The sequence below is a fragment of the Stigmatopora nigra genome, chromosome 13 (assembly GCF_051989575.1).
Source record: "Stigmatopora nigra isolate UIUO_SnigA chromosome 13, RoL_Snig_1.1, whole genome shotgun sequence".
In the NCBI taxonomy this organism is placed as follows: domain Eukaryota; kingdom Metazoa; phylum Chordata; class Actinopteri; order Syngnathiformes; family Syngnathidae; genus Stigmatopora; species Stigmatopora nigra.
Genome location: NC_135520.1, coordinates 695,977 through 713,083, shown reverse-complemented (window position 1 = coordinate 713,083; position 17,107 = coordinate 695,977). Strand labels below are relative to the sequence as shown.

Here is a 17,107-nt window from a genome sequence, read left to right as displayed (position 1 = left end):
CAGGCTCACAATTGTGTTATGCTTTAAAAAACACACTTCACAGGTAATCACTTCATTGTATATTTTATGAATTCTCAAATTTAAAATGACATTAACAAACAAAGAAAATGGCTGACGTCAGAGCTGTCAAAATACTTGATGGATGGTTACAAGCTTTGCTTCAGGTCTCATCTGGTCTCATCTGGGCTGAGCCAGAAGACCGGCCTTGGCGGCCAGCGCCTCGTTCTGCTGGATGTGGTACTCCTGGAAGCGCATGGAGATCCGCTGAGTCATCTTCAGGTACTTTTGGAGGCAAGACTCGGAGCAGCTGGACTGAGGAGAAAGAAGAGATGACACAAAATGGACGCCAGTCGCCGAGGACGGACCCCGTCCCACACCACATCGACTCCCTACCTCCTCGGGCCGGACCTCTCGGTTGGTGAAGTCCTTGACGCAGTCCATGAAGCAATTCTCCGTCAGCTTGTTGTAAGTACCCAGGAACTCTTTGAACTGAAGGCAGGAAATGACGTTACACAACGACAGGTCCAACATGGTAGATACAATACTGAAAGTGAGATGTTCCATCACCTGTTTGATCTGGTCAGACTCGGACACCTGAACCGCCATGTTGGAAATTAACTAACGTGCCCACAGCTGAAAAAACAACATGTTTTGTTTCATTTTACAGCGACATGAATCGTCCATTTTGTCGAAAGATAGTTGGAGGAAACATCAGCATTTAGCCTAAAAGCTAATCATGGTAATCACATTTGATTTGTCTGTAGATGCTAGTCGACTAGACACATTATACATATTTTGTACTATTTTTGTAATTAAGAAATAACGAGTTTTATCCTTTTTTTCCCCCCTCACCTGGTTTGACGTTTAAACCTTCAATAGGAGTGAAGGACGAACGGACAGGACGCAATTGGAGTCGTCTAAGGTAAGCGTCTGTAATTACTTTATAATTTCAACTAAAAAGCAAGTGGTGAAGGTGTAAACTATTAGATTCTCGAAAAGCGCAGTAAAACGAGGTTAGAGCCAATTGGTGCGCTAATGGCAACGCGTGCGCCACAAAAAGGAGCTTCCGGATTTTACGCATGTGAAAGGTTCCGATGGGTCAATGTCACCAATAAAATGTTTTCAATATTTTCTGTCAATAGTCCGATTTGGATACACAATTTAACAATGAATTTTAATTATAGTCAATGTAACGTTTGGGAAATTATTTTAGTATTTGATGTTTAGTCGAGAGACATCAACTTGTTGTTGTGGATCTTTGACATGCAAACTGTACGAAGCTGTCAGAACAACTTGTCTATTTTTTACCCGTTTTTCTTTTACAAAATTTTAAACTTGGCATATCAATACATTAAATAAGTAAAACTAAAAAATGAATTGTGATGATAATGATTGTCTGTGTTACATTTGAAAATAAATGTCAAATAAACGATGTTTATTTGAAATAATAAATAATAAACGATGGCAAAGTGAGACATCACAACATTGGTGAGGATCTCCTCTCACCCGGAAACAGGAAGTACAATGTTTTTAACAAGAGGCAAACTTGTCAACTTTAGACGCTCTCACGGGTACTACTCTCTCCTTAATCTTTTTTTTGTTACTCATAGTCGAACTTTTCAACTTTACAAGCGCTATTTTATTGAACTAAAATATTTTTCCAGCGTTGACAGTCCACTGCCAACGGAATTGCTCGAGTCACTTGAAGCGGGAAATTTGATTAGCCGAAGCTAGCCGAGTCGTAATTCGAGCTTTCAATGAGCGTTTTGTGGTCACGTGCGGATGTAAACCGGCGTCCACTCTCCGCAAAAATTGGTACCAATTCCGGTTCGGTCCGTTTGACGATTCAAAGAGTGGCTGGGGGGCCCCAGGGGTGCAACTCCAGACCCCCAAAGTCGGCCGGACGCAAGCCGAATGGAGGAGGTCCTCGACCGGCATCGTTTAGCTCAGAAGCCGGTGAGTGTGACGTCACACGGATTTTACCCCGAGCAAGGATAAACTAGAATTTAAGAAATATAGTATATTCTCTGTGATAAATTTTGTGTGGCGAGAATACCATTTGTAAATACTGGGAGATTCCAAATATTTCTTGTAGAGTTTACTTCTCTTCCAAATAATCTTAACCAAAAGATAATTAAATGTAAATGTCCATTGCAATATTTCACCAAGCTTTTTCAAATGTCATTTTCATATTGTTCAATAATATTTCATATTTTTCTTGACCTTCCGTCCCGCAGGTCACGACCTCCAGACGTGCCGTTTTGAGGCGGGCTCTCGGGGTGCCGTGTTGGCGGCTCTCCGGCAGCGGTAAGCACGCACGACTCCGTATCTTTTTGTCCTCCCTTATCGCTAGTTATTAATCCTTTTTGTTTTTTGCCTCTCAGTGCTCACAGTGCCCCCCAATGGCGGGAGGAGAAATGTCAGCCGTCAAAGCCTCAGCGTGGGATTTCGCGGGACCCCACGCTGTTTACGCGGGCTCCACGGGTGGACGTCCTTGAGACTTTTTGCCCTTCAAGTGCGGATACCCATGCCCCGCCCCTAGCCCCGCCCCATGTCCCGCCCACGACTCGACCGGAAAACCCTACAGGTACACAAATGCGTCGGCTGGGGGATTTTTAGCTTTTGTTGCCATAGAAACGGCATCCTTTCTCCGTCTTGGGAGGGAGACGGGTTGTCACGGCAACAAGGCTGCGGCTATTTTTATCGTCTCGGCAGAACAATGGCGGCGGCCTTTTTTCGTTTGTACGTCGACGCGTGAGCGGCCATTGACCGCGATGGGTGTCCAATCCGTTTGGAGCGGGAGGTTGGCAGCATTAATTAGTTAGTCGGGATAGAAAGTTAATTATTATTATTTTTTATTAAATAAATTACTTTTCCATTAAATTGCTGACATGGAAATTTACCCACGATAAGAAACACATATCTGAAAAACACATACATTTAAAATGTATTAATTCATTAATTTAAAATGTATTAATTCAAATTTCGTTCCTCCAAAGACTGTTATTATTAATAATTGTTATTTCTATAAAAGTAAACGTTTCAAAATATTATTGAATTAGATTATAGTCCCAAAAAAAAATCCTTTTTCATTTTACGAATTCAAATTTGGATTTTCCCATAATTTTGTGTGCCACTTTTCCATATTGAGTCTTATTGATGAATCTTTCCACGTATACATTTTTCTTGATGGGCCGTATTTCTTTGTTCCATGTCATCGGCAGCCAATTTGGCCAACGTCTCGGAGCGGTCGGCAAGGACGGACGTGGGGATGGTGCCGGTTGCCACGGCGACACGCCCGGACCCCCCCAGGTGAGCCACGTCCCCCGGATTCCGATGCTTCTCATTTGCACGCGCGTTTCCATGGCGACGCCCGCATTCTCCCCTCCGCCGAGAGGCTTTGTCTTGCCGCGTCTGGGGTGATGTCACTTACGGCCGGGGGGGGGGCTGGATCCGGGCCACGCGGGGGGAGGGTTGCGCGCTTGTTTGCCATCAGGCCCCGCCTCCACCGCCCCCTCCTCCCCTTCTCCCTCAATGCAGCAGCCCGCCGAAAGAGAAAAGAAAGAGAGAGCGTTTTCCCGCACTCTGCGTGCGCTTTGGCGTTTTTTTTTCCCCCCGAGCGCCCATGTCCGGCCATCCTCAGGCGGCGCCGCCGCAGCCGGCGCGGAGGCGGTCCTGTTACCTCTGCGACCTCCCCCGCATGTCGTGGGCCATGATCTGGGACTTCGGCGAGCCCGTCTGCCGCGGCTGCGTCAACTACGAGGGCGCCGACCGCGTCGACTCGGCCATCGAGACGGCCCGCCGTCTCCGCCGGGCTCACGGGCCGCGCGACGGCAAACCCGGGAGGGAGTCCCGCCGCCCGCCCCCTTTCGGCGACGCCAGGGTCCGCTCGGACTACCGGGGCGGGCCGCCCGACAACGCCAAGGCGGACGAAGGGCCGCCCGAGCTCAACCGCCAGAGCCCCGACTCTGGGAGCGGGCTTCACGGCGGTCCCCCCGACCTGCCGCCCCAGCCGGCGGTGGCGGCGAGCGACGACTCGGAGCGGGAATCCAGGGAGGAGCGCGGGAACGCCGAGACGCTGAGCGAACTGAGCGAGAGCCTCCGCAACCGACGGGAGGACTGGCCGGGCAAACCCGAGGCGGTCCGGAGCACCCTGCTGACCCTGTCCGGATGCGCCCCCTTCCGGGTCCGCTTCAAGAAGGACCACGGCCTGGTGGGCCGCGTCTTCGCCTTCGACGTGGCGTCCGGGGCGGGCGGCGCCGACCACCGGCTCAAGGTCTTCATCGAGTACCCGGCCGGCTCCGGGAACGTCTTCTGCGGCGCCTCGGGGGCCGCCGAGCGCATGCGGCGGGACTGCGCCAAGGACCCCGGCCGGGGGCCGTCTTCGGGATTCAAGCACTTGGAGTACGAGAAGAAGCACGGCTCGGGCGACTGGAGGCCGCTGGGGGACCTCCTACCGGAGCCGTTGCGGCTCTTCAAGGAGCGCCTCAGCGGGGACTTGCTCCCGGAACCCCATGTGGACGGCGCCCGCCCGCCGCCGCCGCTGCCCTCCCCCGGCGGGCCCAGGAAGAGGAAGCCGTCCCCGGAGCGGCGGCGGACCGACGAGCCGGAGGCCCCGGTCCCGTCCGGCTCCCCCGCCGCGTCCCCCGGCAAGGCGGACGGACCCCCGTCGCCCTCGCCGTCCCCGGCGACGGTGGCGGCCGGAGGGGAGGCGCTACGCTGCACACTGTGTCGCGAGCGTCTGGAGGACACGCACTTTGTCCAGTGCCCGTCTGCCGCCCAGCACAAGTTTTGCTTCCCGTGTTCGCGGGACAGCATCGAGGCGCAGGGCGGCGCCGCCGAGGTCTACTGCCCCAGCGGGGACAAGTGCCCCCTGGTGGGCTCCGACGTGCCCTGGGCTTTCATGCAGGGCGAGATCGCCACCATCTTGGCGGGAGACGTCAAAGTCAAGAAGGAGAGGGACCCTTGACGCCCGGACAGCGGGATTTCCATCGCCGGTTGCCGTGGGGATAGACGGCCGCCGGACCTTCCTTTTCAAAAAGCAATAGCTCGGATCGGACCCCTAAATGATGTCGCAACTTTTTATTCAAATGGGAAAAAAAAACAAAATGATAGTTTTTTTTTTCCAAAGGGAAACTAATCGGATGAACTCCTTTTTGTTTTTTATTTTTTAATATTGACATTTTTACGGCTTTTCTACATGTTGACGTGCCATTGTGTCGTCGTTGTCGTCGTCGTGTCCAAAATGTCCCAATAAAGTATGTCAAGCAGTTTCAACATGCTTTCCTTTATTTTATTTATTTTTTCCCGCTCGTCGCTGTTGCCGCGGCAGATGTGTCGCCTAGCAACAGAGCCTTCTGCAGCAGGTGCGCTCGCATCCCATAATAATCCCATCGTAAACGGTCCGATTCGCATAATTCGTACGTGGGGAGAACAAAAAAAACATCAAATCGAGCCAATTTTGAGTGAAAATGATGTAAAATATTTGACCAAAAAATGTATTTGTCCATTCACTCCTTTTCATTTTCAGCTCAGCACTATAAAAACATTGTTTTTAAATAGATAGAAGATTTTGGGCGAATTCATTTAAAAACATTTTTCCCAAAAATATTTTTCGATGAATTTTCCCAAAATCTCCAGGAATTGAAATTTCAAGAAGAACAAAACATGACCTTGAACTGACCCAGCCTGTACAGGAAATGATGTAACCTCTACAGGAAGTGACTCATGTGGAAGACACCAAAACATCAGAATGCAATTTATATAGAAATAGTTTTTTTTTCTATATTCATTTTAAATATGCATGTCCAACCATGTTGATTTGTTCCCTCAGGGAGGAGCTTCGTCCCAGCGTTGTTTCCGTGGCAACCCAGGCCAACCACACTCTAGTGCCCCCCACCAAGGTGAGGACAAAAAATGCCATTACCTTCATTTTTATCTGAATGAAATTATTATTTTTATGGTGCAAAAACATTTTCAGTCAATCGTGGCTTTTTGTTTGAACCCGCCAACCAACCAACCGCGACACCCTTGCTTTAGTTGGGCGTTGTTTAGATTTTTTTTGGACTAGCCAACGGGCACCAGGCTCACGTTTGACCTTTGACCACACGCAGCCGTCGGCGTTGGACGAGGCCCGTCGACGTCTGCGTCACATTCAGAGGCAGAAGAAAATTCTGGAAGAGAACATGGCCATCTTGGAGAGGGATCGCGCCGGAGACGTCTTGCGTTGCCACTTAGAGGCGCTGGCTGCTAACAGGTAGCTTTTAGCATAGCATAGCTTGGAGGGGGACATTATTTGGAACCCAGCTAGTAGCTTTTGTAGGAATAGGAAAGGAATAATATATATTATTTTTTTTTTGTTTGATTTTGTCAGCCAATCCAGCGAGCGGGTTCGCATCAAGAAGACGGTGGACGCCTGGATTCACCTGATGGGCCGCGACGTGCAGGTTGGCGCCCGGCGCAAGCCCCTCCCACACATCTGCCACCACCGAAACTCGCTCCAACTCGGACCTAAACGGAAAAACTCTCTTTTCACCAACGCAGGCCTGGGTGGGGGCGGAGTCCTCTCATCGCCGACCCGTCCCGGCGCCGTCCAGCAGAAGCTCCGCCTACGCCAGCCGGCCGACCAGCTCGCTCAAAACCCCGACCCGGGGACTCCGCGGCCGACCCGCCGCCAGACAGGTACGCCTTCCTTCCTCGTCTGGTTGATCTAGCCACGCCCACTTTGGACCCTCCTCCGCCACCCCAGGCGCCGTTGACCACGCCCACCACCGCCTCGGTCCCGGCGGACGGCGAGGCGTACCTGACACGTCTTTACGGGAGAGCGCCACGGGACGTGAAAAGGAGCCTCCCCCCGAGATCCACGCCCTTCGAGAGGAAGCCCCGCCCACCAATGGCGAACGACGCGAGAGGTCAGACGCAGACGCTGCCCTGCTTTTAGACAGATTGATGAGATTTCCCAATGACCTCTTCTCAGGGACTAAGTGGAAAGCCCCTCCCCCACCGTCCTTCCGCTCAGCCCCCGCCCCACGCCGGTCCTCCCACCCGCCTCTTGGCGTGGCTCCTCCTCCTCCCGCCGTTGCCATCCCGCTAGGTAAGTCTCGCATCCTCCCGATGCGAATTTCCGCCTAACCACCGTGCCGCCCCTTGCCCACAGCGCACCCGAGGATAGGCCCCTCCCCCAGGTGTCTTCAAACGACGACACTGCGTCCAGTCGTACCGTCTGAGCCTAGCGCACTTGATGCTAAAACCAAGGACCTTAGGGCGCCATCTCCTCGTGGGCTGGACCCTCAGTCACCCGAACCAGAGCCAGATCCAGATCCAGACCCTCCCGTCCCGAAGACCTCTTCCCGTTCGAGTCCGGTTCCCTTGGAAGCAGCAGAAGAGTTGGACGTAGGGACCGATGTGAGTATCAAATTGAGCTACAAAGTCACTTTAAAATGATAGCGTCCATATGACCAATTACAAAATTAGCTCAGTAATAAATTGAAATCCTAATTCAGCTTGTTTTGTTCGCTGATTTGGCCCCGCCCACTCAAAAATAATTCTTGACAGGGTCATTACTTTATAAGATCTCTAAAATGTGATTGTCAGTAGACAGATGTCATCCATATTGCTCTAACAAAAAATGGAAATCAAGTAAAATGTTCTCTGTTTGCTAGCTAACACGCCACTCATCCACAAGCCAAAATGAAGCCGAGGCGGGGGAAGACCATGAAGCTCCACCCCATCCGCCCGCCATCACGGTCCAGGCGACCGAGTCCGACGCAGAAAAAGAACCAGAGGCAGAGAACGGATTCCCCGGAAGCCTTTTTCTGTCCGTCGCCGATGTGGTAAGATTAAAAAAAAATCGTCACCGTGGAACCAAAACCGACGAGGTTGTTTTTGCAGGGTCAGGATTCGCCGGAGTCCGCCGAGGGCGAGGAAGGCGTCCGTCTGGACGGCGGTCCGTCTCCCCCTCCCGCGGACTACCAAGGGCCGGACTTCCCACCCACGACGCGCAGTCCGCTGCCGCCGCCGACCCTCCCCCAGAGTTCCGTGCCCAACTTGGACGACCACCTGCTCAACCGAATGGTGCAATGGTGACAACTTGCCGACTTTTAAAACGTCAAAATTAATACTACAAAACTGCCCTCAAATGAATAGCAAGAAAAGGGTGAAGTCAAGCACCCCCGCGACCTTTATTTGACATCCTCATCTCGCCTCCATTCAGGGTGGAACAGCAGCTGATGACCAGGTTGATCCGGGAGCAGTACCGGCCTGCCCCCGTCCCCGAGTCCAAAGCGCCAGAATCCGAAAGCAGTCACTCTTCAGACGCGGGTAAGCAGAAACCCCCAAAAAAGCCACCTAATTTTTTGCCAACGCTCGTGTTTTGCGCCACAGGGGAGGCGGCTGGGGGCGGAGACGTTCCGCTATCCCTCCTGGGCGCCGGAGACGGCGTGGACCCGACCGTGGTGCAGAACCTGGTTCATCAGGTTTTGGCCGAGATGATGGATGAGGTTCTGGAACAGGAGGAATTTTCCGTACCCGCGCCGATTCCCCAACCGGCTCCGAGTCCCAGGGTTGCCAGTCCTTCCCCGGAGGAGGATCCCGTCATGCCCGTCATGCCCATCGTGGCCACGCCCCTCCCCACTCCTCTTCCAAGTCCCGATCCGTCCACGAAAGAGCCCTCGCCGCTTCCCACGCCTCCTCCCTCGGAACCCAGCCACTCGCCGGTGGACGATTCCCCCGTCACGCCACCACCGGGTAAGACGACCGGAGCTATTTTTGCTATTAGCGTGATTAGCAGTCATTATTTGGCTGACCAATTCATTTCATTGAGGGTGCGCCTTACAGTGCGGAAAATACGGGAAATCATAGTTATATTCTATAAAAAACGCAGTTGACTGACATAAGGGAAGCATTCTTTTCCAATGTCTTGTTGGTTTATGTCATCAGAAGCAGTAGCCACGCCCCTTCCCAGCCCCGAACAGATCCCGGAAGAGGTCGTCCCGGAAGAGACGTCCTCGCTGTCCGTCCTCCCATTAGACGAGCTGGAGGACAGCGGAGGATTGGCGGATGTTCCAAAAGAAGTGGCTCCCTCACCGCCGCCGCCAAAATCGCCACCCGTGGCCGATCCAGACCCCGCCTCCTCCCCCTCCTCCTCCTCCTCTTCCGAAGACAGCTCCAGCACCACCGCGAGCACCAGTGGCGGCGACAGCGGCACCGTGACGGGAAGCGACACGGGATTCCGGATGGTGTCGGAAGGAGAGCTGCTGATCAGCTTCAACCACGCCGACGCCACGACGGGTACGCCGAGCGAGGGACGTGGGTTCGAGACCTCCTTCTCCTCCTTTGACGGTCCTCTTTTTTTGTTTCTTCAGAGCTGGGAAGTTCAGCAAGTTCTTTTCAAGAGGTGAGCACAACAAATAGACCAAAAATGTGTGTATGGGTGTGTCGGCCTCGCATTTCTGGGGCCGTGGGTTCGATTCCCGGCTGGGTCCTTGCTGTGTGGACTTTGCATGGTCTCCCCCTGAGCTTGCGTGGCTTTTCTCTGGGTACTCCCACACAAAACGGGCACGCTAGGCTAATGGGATGCTAAATATTCCTTAGCCATGCATGTAATTGATTGCTTGTCTCCTTGTGCCCTGTGATTGGCTGATTTCTGATTCAGGGCGTGCCTGTAGTGAGCTGGGATCCTCCCAGCGAAGGAGAAGTGCTCAGCGCCCTCGTGGCCGGGACGGCGCTCGCGGGAAACACAATGGCGGTACTGATGCCGGCGTGGACCTTGACCCTTGATGTTGACCTTTGACCTCTGACTCTAAGTTTTATAGCCACGGCAGGACGAGTTGAGCTTAGGGGAGGTGTCGCCCTACGCCGTGTCCGGATTGGACCAAAGCGGAGGTACGGCGTGCCGGTCCTGGCACGTAATGGCACGTAATGGCGCCCTGATGATATGCCGTCCTTCCGCAGAAGCCGTTTTGGACGCCACGGACGAGAGCGTGGACCTCGACCCGAAGCTGACCTCCGGCCTTCCGAGTCGACCATCTCGGGCTACGCGGGAAGGCGCCCAAGAAGGCGGAGTCTTGGCTCCACCATCAGGTAAGTCCTGGCCAAATGTTCAAATAGCAAGAACAGCTGCGTTACCGTGACGACGTTGTGTCGTAGAACCGGCGGAAGCCACGCCCACTTCACCCGACAAGATGTCGTCGGACAGCTCAAGCGATTTCTTCTAAGTTTGCACTTTAACTTTTTTAATGACATTATTTTAATAAAAACAAGTAATTTGATTTTTTAAACATTTTTTTATTAAATGAGATTTTTTTTTATTCCGTAATAGAAACACTACTTTTTCAAATTGATTTTTATTCCATTTTTTAAACGTTTTTAATATTAAATGAAACATGTATTTTTAATGCGCAAAAGAAAACTACTTTTTTAATAAATTTTTCTAATTTATGTATTTATTTCCTTTTTTTTAGCAAAAAAAAGTGTTAGCTTTTTTCAAATATATATTTAAAATGTTAGTGTAGCCTGTTTTTGGGATGTGGAAGGAAACTGGAGTACCAAGAGAGAACCCACCCAAACTCCACACAGCCAAAACCCAACCCGGGATCGAACCTTCGACCCTGGAATAGCGAGCCCCACCAGCTAACCACTCCCCCTTCAAGGAAAAAAATATGTAAGTGAATACATATGTATACTTTTGACAAAGACTGGTGTGTACATGACTTTGTCGCTTTTGTCAAGGTGTTATTTTAGCAAGGCGTGTTGGTCGTGTTGTCACGGCAACCGCCGCCGGCAAGAATTCAACGCAGAGGGTGTGGCCTACTTTTAGGAACAAGGCGAGGCTCGCTAACGCACACGACTCACAAACGTCAGGTAAGACGTTGCTTTTTACTTGAAAATTATGATTATTATTGGCTTAAAACGTAAAGAAATTGTTTTGTTTACTTCCTGTAACGATAGAATTTGGACCAAAATGGGCTGAAAGTCAAAAGTATTGTTGGCATTCTTTGTTTTGGCCGAAAATTTGCCTGGAGGAATAAGTGCTCTTTATTTATGACTCGCGTCGGTTTTCAAAATAAAAGCAGGTTTTTGCAAACAACTCATTTGGGTTCAAATATAACAGAAAACAAAGTTTTTTTGTGGCAAAATTACCACATTCTGATATAACGAAAGAGATTATTTTCTTTTAAGACGTCAAAACAATTTATATACGTTGAACTAGATACTAATGGAATTAGTTTATAGATCTATATTTACTTTTAATCTTTTTTTTTGCATTATATCTGACAACTTTATGTTTTTGGGGGCATTTTCATGTGTCATCTCGGACTGATATGTCACTTCCTGTTAATTTCAGGGCATTTTTTTAATCACTTCCTGTTTATTTCTGGTCAATTTAACCTTTCTGAGTCACTTCCTGATCATTTTCAGACGTTTACAGAACACTAAAGTGCCTTTATTTTCATTTTATTGTCCTCCAAAAATCTGCGGGAGTTGTTTTGTCAGGGTTTGTGAAAAATGCCAGACATTTTTGGACAGGCACTTAAACCAGTTTGTTTTCTTTTTCAAGTTGACACTCGTCGCGTTCACCACAGAAAAAGATGGATGTAAGTAAAGAGCGTGTCATATGCCCTGCTTCATTCATTTATTCATTTATTTTTAAATGTCATAAAATGTATGTAAATTAAGTTTGATTTTTTTGTACATCTTTTAAATGTATTAATGTACATTTTATATATTTATTTCAATATTTCTTGACTGATTGATTTGTCTTATTTTGTGGACTTGTCTGTTCAGCTGGCCAGCGCCTTAGACGATTGGCCCGGCTCCGGGAACAACAACCAATCGGGAGCGGCAGCGGGCGGGGCATGGCCCACACAGCCCGCCCAACCCTCTTGGCCTGGTAACTCACTTTATTTTCCTCCTCCTCGATTTGACCTTTTTTTTCACCGTCTATCTGTTTGTCTGTTTGTCCGTCCGTCCGTGTAGGTGCGCCCAATCAGCCCAACCAACCCATGTGGCCCGGTAAGTTTTCCGCTCTCTTTATACACTCGAAAATGGCGCCGTTCAAGCGGCAGTCAGTTCTAATCTAATTGAATTCTTCTTTCTAGGTGCGCCCAATCAGCCCAACCAACCCATGTGGCCCGGTAAATTTTCCACTCTCTTTATACACCCGAAACGGGGTCAGTGACAGTAGCTCTAATCTAATGTAATCTAATTTAATATTTCTTTCTAGGTGCGCCCAATCAGCCCAGCCAGCCCAACCAACCCATGTGGCCCGGTAAGTTTTGTGACACTTTTTGTCTCCAAAATGGCGCCCTTCAAGCGTCAGCCAATGGCAGTAGCTCTAATCTGACTGAATGCTTTTGACTGTCTGTCTATCTGTTTGTCTAGGTGCGCCCAATCAACCCAGCCAACCCAACCAGCCCGGATGGCCCGGTAAGTTTTGCACCCGGAACTATATTCTAAAATAAAAATATGTTAAAAAAGCGCAAATAAACATTGTTTTAGATCGATAAAAAATGACAATGATTGATTTAAAATGAGGAAAAACAGAAAGTCGCTACTCATCATTTATTTTTCCGGACCGCACAAAATGACGCGGCGGGCCACATTTGGCCCGCGGGCCGCCACTTTGACACCAGTGCTCTATTCAAATTGAGTGGCCGAAAGACAATTGTACACAAAATCTTACACTTGACACACATTTGACTTTTGCCGTCACCAGGTGCGCCCAGCCAGGGCGGTAGCTGGTTTCCGGGACAGTCGCCCGCTCCCGGCCCCGCCCCCAGCCCCTTTCCGGGCGCCGCCCCGGGACCCAGCCCTTTCCCGGGTTCCGGCCCGGCTCCCGGCCAGGCCCCGGCTCCCGGCCCGGCACCCTCTCCTGGTCAAGGGGGCTGGTTTAATCCGTCGCCCGGGACGGGCGCCGCCACGTCCCCGGTGAGAAATGACCGGTATTGTGTATTGAGTTTTTTTATTTACATCTTTTAATGTGTCCCAAATTGGTTTGCATTGCAGGCGGTGCCTTACAGCCAAAATTTCTCCAGCGGACTGAGAGACGGGAGCGTCATTAACATTGCCGGAACCGTCAAATCCGGCGCTAACAAGTCAGTTGAAAGGGAGGGGGCGGGGCTACTTTATGTTGATTTTTGACTTGACATTCATTTACTTCCAATTCATATTGGAGTATCATTTGTTATTAATTTTAGACATTCTCTTTATTTTGGAAAACTTTATGTACCCCTAAAATAATATTACATTTAATAAGAATTAAAAATATATATATAAAATTAATAAATAAATACAAAATACTTTCATTAATATTTTAATACTACTTTTGTATACTATATTGTGTCCTTCCCTTCTTGACCACCGGGTCTTCCTCTTTCCCACTCGTACTCAGGGTGACAGTGGACGTGTCCACGGCTCGAGATCTGGCCTTCCACTTCAACCTCCGCTTCAACGAGAACGGCAAGAAGGTGATCGTCCGCAACAGCAAAATTGGCGGCCGCTGGGGCGCCGAGGAGAGACAGGTGCCCAACTTCCCCTTCGTGGCCGGCCAGCCCTTCCAGGTAAAAGCGCACATTATCATAGAATATTTACTTTAAGGTACAATTTTGACGCGTGGGCTTTTCTCCCGTCCACCTCAGATGCGGATCGAGTGCGCGTCACGCATGTTCAAGGTGTTTGTCAACGGCTCTCACCTCCTGGACTTCAAGTACCGCACGGGAAACGTCCGGGACATCCAAAAACTGGACATCTACAACGACCTCACGCTCTCAAACGTCAGCGTTCAGTGATTTCCGAGCTGTCGGTGAGGTGGAGTAATAAAGTTGACCTTTAACCTCATGGCTTCTTCCCCCTTTCTTTAAAAAAGGAATCAATAGAAAACATTAGTTTTACTGTAATGATAACATATTTAACTCCTTTCCGTTTGGGGGCGCTGTGGAGCATCGACGGTCTATTAAAAAGGCGAAGAAGTCAACCCGTCAGTTTTTGCTTGCAGTTACGCCCTCCAGCCTTGTAGCGGCGCTGTGGAGCACATATACTCTGTTTAGAACTCTAAGGAAGTCAACCCGGATGGCGCTTTCTTCAACACATTTCTCTTCACTCTCCACACTCTTCGTCGTGGTAAGTGGCATTTTGAGAGGTTTTTAAACCAGAAAATCAACGTTTGAATGAATTAGAATGCTTATATAGCCGTATTCTCCCCCTCCTGTTAATGTGACAACGGAATTTCCCGAATAGGGGATGAATAAAGTTATCCAATCCAATATCGAACCCGGAAACGTTTCAGCTATGAATTCAACACAAAAAAACAGGACTCTTGTCTGTGCACTCGTTTTTTCCCCCAGAATGTATGATTTTCCATGCGTACAGTGTTAATTGTGGATTAAATAACTTTTAATATGTTCATTTAGTCAACGTTAACTGTACTAATTACTTGTAATGCATTCCTTCAGATAGCTGAGTTTTGCGCCGACTGTCCCTTTGATATGACGTCAGACGCCACACCGTGCCTGTTTAAGGTCAGTTTTACTCTTAAAGGCCGAGTGATTATTTAAAGAAACAGTACTCATTTGGCTATTAGTGGGTGAATATGGATCATGCAAATGTGATTATAAATAGTTCTGGTCTTTCTCCCAAGGATGAGGGAGAACCCGCCCACTCGTCCGGGGGCACCGTCTTCTCCCCCGAATTTTACGAGGCGGAGCGGCAAATCGGGATGCGGAAAGAGTTGAACGAGGTAACGTCGCTTTCCCCCGACTGACCACGACGCTATCGGCGTGACATCCCGATGTTGCAGTTGGAGCTGGAGGCGGAGCTTCTGAGACTGGAGAAGACGGACGCCGACGTCACGCATCCTCGCCATTTGGGTGAAGAATGCTCGTTAAAGCGTTTAATTGGGGAAAAATGGCGTTTTTAATGCGGCTTTTTTTTTTGTCACAGCTACCAGGCTGGAAGCGCTACGGAACTTTTGCGCTCACCTGCGAGACCTCCTGGAGGCCCAGGAGCTCCTGGCCGGGCAACTGCAGAGGCCCGCCTCCCACGAAAACTTGTCTGTCCCGCCCCAACTGCGCAGGTAAGCGTCCGATCGAGTTATCAGCCGATTTTTATAGTGGGGCGTGTTTAATTGTGCAGTTTTGGTGGCTCTTGCTATATTATAATTTCAATTTTAAAAGTATTTTGCTTGTTTTTCCCAGCTATGTGATTGAGGCGGTCCATTTGGCCAAAGAATTTGTGGAGACTCTGGATGAGAAGAGGACCGCCGTCCTCAATAGTGGTCATGTGGCACAAGACTTGGATCAGCTGGTAAGATATTGGGGCGGGGCCTCAATTTTTGCCCCAAAAATCGTATCAAAGTATTATTTTCCCCCACCAAAAGTTGGATTATTCTCCCACTTTTCATCCCCTAACGACGATCAAAACTAAAATTTGATCGTTTTATGGGGCCGTTATTGGTCGCCTTTGACGGCGCCGGACGTCAATGGCGGCCAATGAACGAGTGCGACATTGTGGCTGACGTTGAGACGGTTTTCAGGACGAATCGGCCACGCGGCTGACGGCGCAGTCCCGGGACGTGGTCAACTTGGCCAAACGCCTCCATCAGTGGAATTTCAACGAATCTGCCTCCTTTTGACCTTTGAACCTCTCCCTCATCTCTTTTCTTTTAATTCAATTGTAAATAAATCATCATTTTAATTCACCCCCATCGAGCGACTGGACAAATTCGACTTTTTTTGTTTCTTGAAAAACATATTTTTAATGAATATATGACGAAAATAAATGTTTATTTACATATACAAGTTGTTTAACAGTGTTGGTCTGTTGCAGCCAAAGTGACAATTTGGTCTTTGCAGAGTGGCATTGCAACATATGTCCACTAAAGGTCACTTTTGCGAGGCCAGTAGGTCTTTCTCCAGGCTTTGAATGAAGCGGTGGTTGAGGAAGAGGAGCTGGCCGTGAGGAAGAAGGCGACTCAGGATGACGTCAATGCGGCTGCTCCGGAGCAGCACCTGACCAATAAGGGAAAAATTCATTCATAACTCCATTCATCATTTTCAGGTAGGACTTCTTTTTTTAACATTGTCAATTTGATTTGCCTGGTTTAAACTAAAAGAAATGAATAATAAGATTTAGATTTTTTTTAAGTAGACATCCTTCAATTAAATATAATCTGCAAAAATATTACATTTAAATAGGTTTTATTTGTCGACGACCATAGACTTCTAATCCGCCTGGAAAGGGTCCGCACCTCGCTTCCTTGCCCCAACATGTGGAGGTGTTCTAGGCAGTGCCTGGCCAGGCTCCGGAGGGTCCCCTCGGCCAGCAAGGGGTTCTCGTGAGGCTCGCACAGCATCACCAGGGCCACGGCGTTGACGGCCAACCACGTCGCGCTGAGCTCCCGCCAGTAGGGATCCCCGCGACGTAACCTCAGCACCCCGCTTTCAGCTTCCTGCAGGGCCAGCGCCTCATCTCCCGGGAGCGCCTCGGCGGAGGGGCGCCCCGAGGCCTCTCGTCGGAGCCCCACTGCGCTCTGAATCTGCCTAAACCAAAATCAACAAAAAAGTGATCAAGAAGTGACCCACGAGCAGGAAGTGTCTTGGAAATGACCTAAAAATGACGGAAAGTGACCTGGGAATGCCCCAAAACAGCAGAAATTGAACTGAAATCAACAGGAATTGACCCAGGAATCCCCCCAAATCAATATGTGATTCAAAATGTCGCCCTCTGCCAGACCCAAGATATTGGACGTCCACCGGCGTCAATTGGAGTCAACGAGGCCTCTCTCTCACCTGGCCACTAGCGCTAGTTTCTCAGCCGACAACAAGCGCCTCTCTTCGGCGTCGAGCTGCCGCCGGCGGCCGTCGTCGTCGTCCCCCTGGAAGAGCGCCTCGTCTGGTCCAAAGTAGCGGGAGTAGAGCACTCTGCTCTCCCCGGGAGCGAGCGCCCCAATCGGGCACACGGTGTGGATCAAGAAAGCCACGACCATGATCCCGAACAATAACAACAGAGTAACCGCTACGATGGCTTCCGGGTCTGATCACATGACCGTCTTCGACATTGTATTTCCGGCAGATGCGTCTTTAGCCTGCTGCCATGTTGGATATGGCCACAA

At 49.8% G+C, this 17,107-nt stretch overlaps 6 protein-coding genes across 9 annotated transcripts; 4 read left to right on the top strand and 2 right to left on the bottom strand.

Annotated features, from left to right (window-relative positions):
* Positions 1-47: 47 nt before the first annotated feature.
* Positions 48-1,016, bottom strand: timm9 (translocase of inner mitochondrial membrane 9 homolog). The gene is made up of 4 exons (XM_077731438.1): positions 853-1,016; positions 568-633; positions 394-489; positions 48-312 (listed from the first exon to the last, which is right to left on the bottom strand). The coding sequence occupies exons 2-4, from the start codon at positions 604-606 to the stop codon at positions 178-180; spliced, it is 270 nt and encodes an 89-aa protein (XP_077587564.1). The 5' UTR covers positions 607-633; positions 853-1,016; the 3' UTR covers positions 48-177.
* A 486-nt stretch (positions 1,017-1,502) lies between these two features.
* Positions 1,503-5,277, top strand: irf2bpl (interferon regulatory factor 2 binding protein-like). The gene is made up of 5 exons (XM_077732064.1): positions 1,503-1,956; positions 2,238-2,307; positions 2,385-2,587; positions 3,225-3,312; positions 3,541-5,277. Exons 1-5 carry the CDS (start codon positions 1,758-1,760, stop codon positions 4,967-4,969), a joined length of 1,989 nt encoding a protein of 662 aa, XP_077588190.1. The 5' UTR covers positions 1,503-1,757; the 3' UTR covers positions 4,970-5,277.
* Positions 5,278-5,813: 536 nt separating this feature from the next.
* On the top strand, positions 5,814-10,277 carry kiaa0586 (KIAA0586 ortholog). Its single transcript, XM_077731514.1, has 18 exons — positions 5,814-5,903; positions 6,114-6,256; positions 6,374-6,446; positions 6,544-6,681; positions 6,749-6,911; positions 6,977-7,093; positions 7,157-7,404; positions 7,662-7,832; positions 7,891-8,081; positions 8,213-8,319; positions 8,383-8,745; positions 8,938-9,288; positions 9,363-9,536; positions 9,592-9,599; positions 9,653-9,745; positions 9,813-9,882; positions 9,952-10,080; positions 10,147-10,277. The coding sequence occupies exons 1-18, from the start codon at positions 5,814-5,816 to the stop codon at positions 10,212-10,214; spliced, it is 2,697 nt and encodes an 898-aa protein (XP_077587640.1). The 3' UTR covers positions 10,215-10,277.
* A 436-nt stretch (positions 10,278-10,713) lies between these two features.
* lgals3b (lectin, galactoside binding soluble 3b) lies at positions 10,714-13,836 on the top strand. Of its 3 annotated transcripts, XM_077731346.1 has the most exons (11): positions 10,718-10,860; positions 11,558-11,594; positions 11,785-11,890; positions 11,977-12,012; positions 12,099-12,134; positions 12,224-12,268; positions 12,382-12,426; positions 12,716-12,927; positions 13,006-13,094; positions 13,391-13,559; positions 13,638-13,836. In XM_077731346.1, the coding sequence occupies exons 2-11, from the start codon at positions 11,589-11,591 to the stop codon at positions 13,785-13,787; spliced, it is 894 nt and encodes a 297-aa protein (XP_077587472.1). In that variant the 5' UTR covers positions 10,718-10,860; positions 11,558-11,588; the 3' UTR covers positions 13,788-13,836. The 3 variants fall into 3 exon arrangements, with proteins under 3 accessions (XP_077587474.1, XP_077587473.1, XP_077587472.1); XM_077731348.1 differs by lacking the exon at positions 11,977-12,012 and having other exon boundaries at positions 10,714-10,860; XM_077731347.1 differs by lacking the exon at positions 12,099-12,134 and having other exon boundaries at positions 10,715-10,860.
* Positions 13,837-14,154: 318 nt separating this feature from the next.
* On the top strand, positions 14,155-15,717 carry haus2 (HAUS augmin like complex subunit 2). The gene is made up of 7 exons (XM_077731247.1): positions 14,155-14,345; positions 14,451-14,516; positions 14,636-14,734; positions 14,795-14,864; positions 14,938-15,070; positions 15,192-15,300; positions 15,530-15,717. The coding sequence occupies exons 2-7, from the start codon at positions 14,484-14,486 to the stop codon at positions 15,626-15,628; spliced, it is 543 nt and encodes a 180-aa protein (XP_077587373.1). The 5' UTR covers positions 14,155-14,345; positions 14,451-14,483; the 3' UTR covers positions 15,629-15,717.
* Positions 15,718-15,734: 17 nt separating this feature from the next.
* On the bottom strand, positions 15,735-17,079 carry ap5s1 (adaptor related protein complex 5 subunit sigma 1). 2 transcript variants are annotated; one of them, XM_077731245.1, is made up of 3 exons: positions 16,785-17,079; positions 16,181-16,535; positions 15,735-16,004 (listed from the first exon to the last, which is right to left on the bottom strand). In XM_077731245.1, the coding sequence occupies exons 1-3, from the start codon at positions 16,979-16,981 to the stop codon at positions 15,879-15,881; spliced, it is 678 nt and encodes a 225-aa protein (XP_077587371.1). In that variant the 5' UTR covers positions 16,982-17,079; the 3' UTR covers positions 15,735-15,878. The 2 variants fall into 2 exon arrangements, with proteins under 2 accessions (XP_077587371.1, XP_077587372.1); XM_077731246.1 differs by having other exon boundaries at positions 15,741-16,004; positions 16,244-16,535; positions 16,785-17,075.
* Positions 17,080-17,107: the final 28 nt, after the last annotated feature.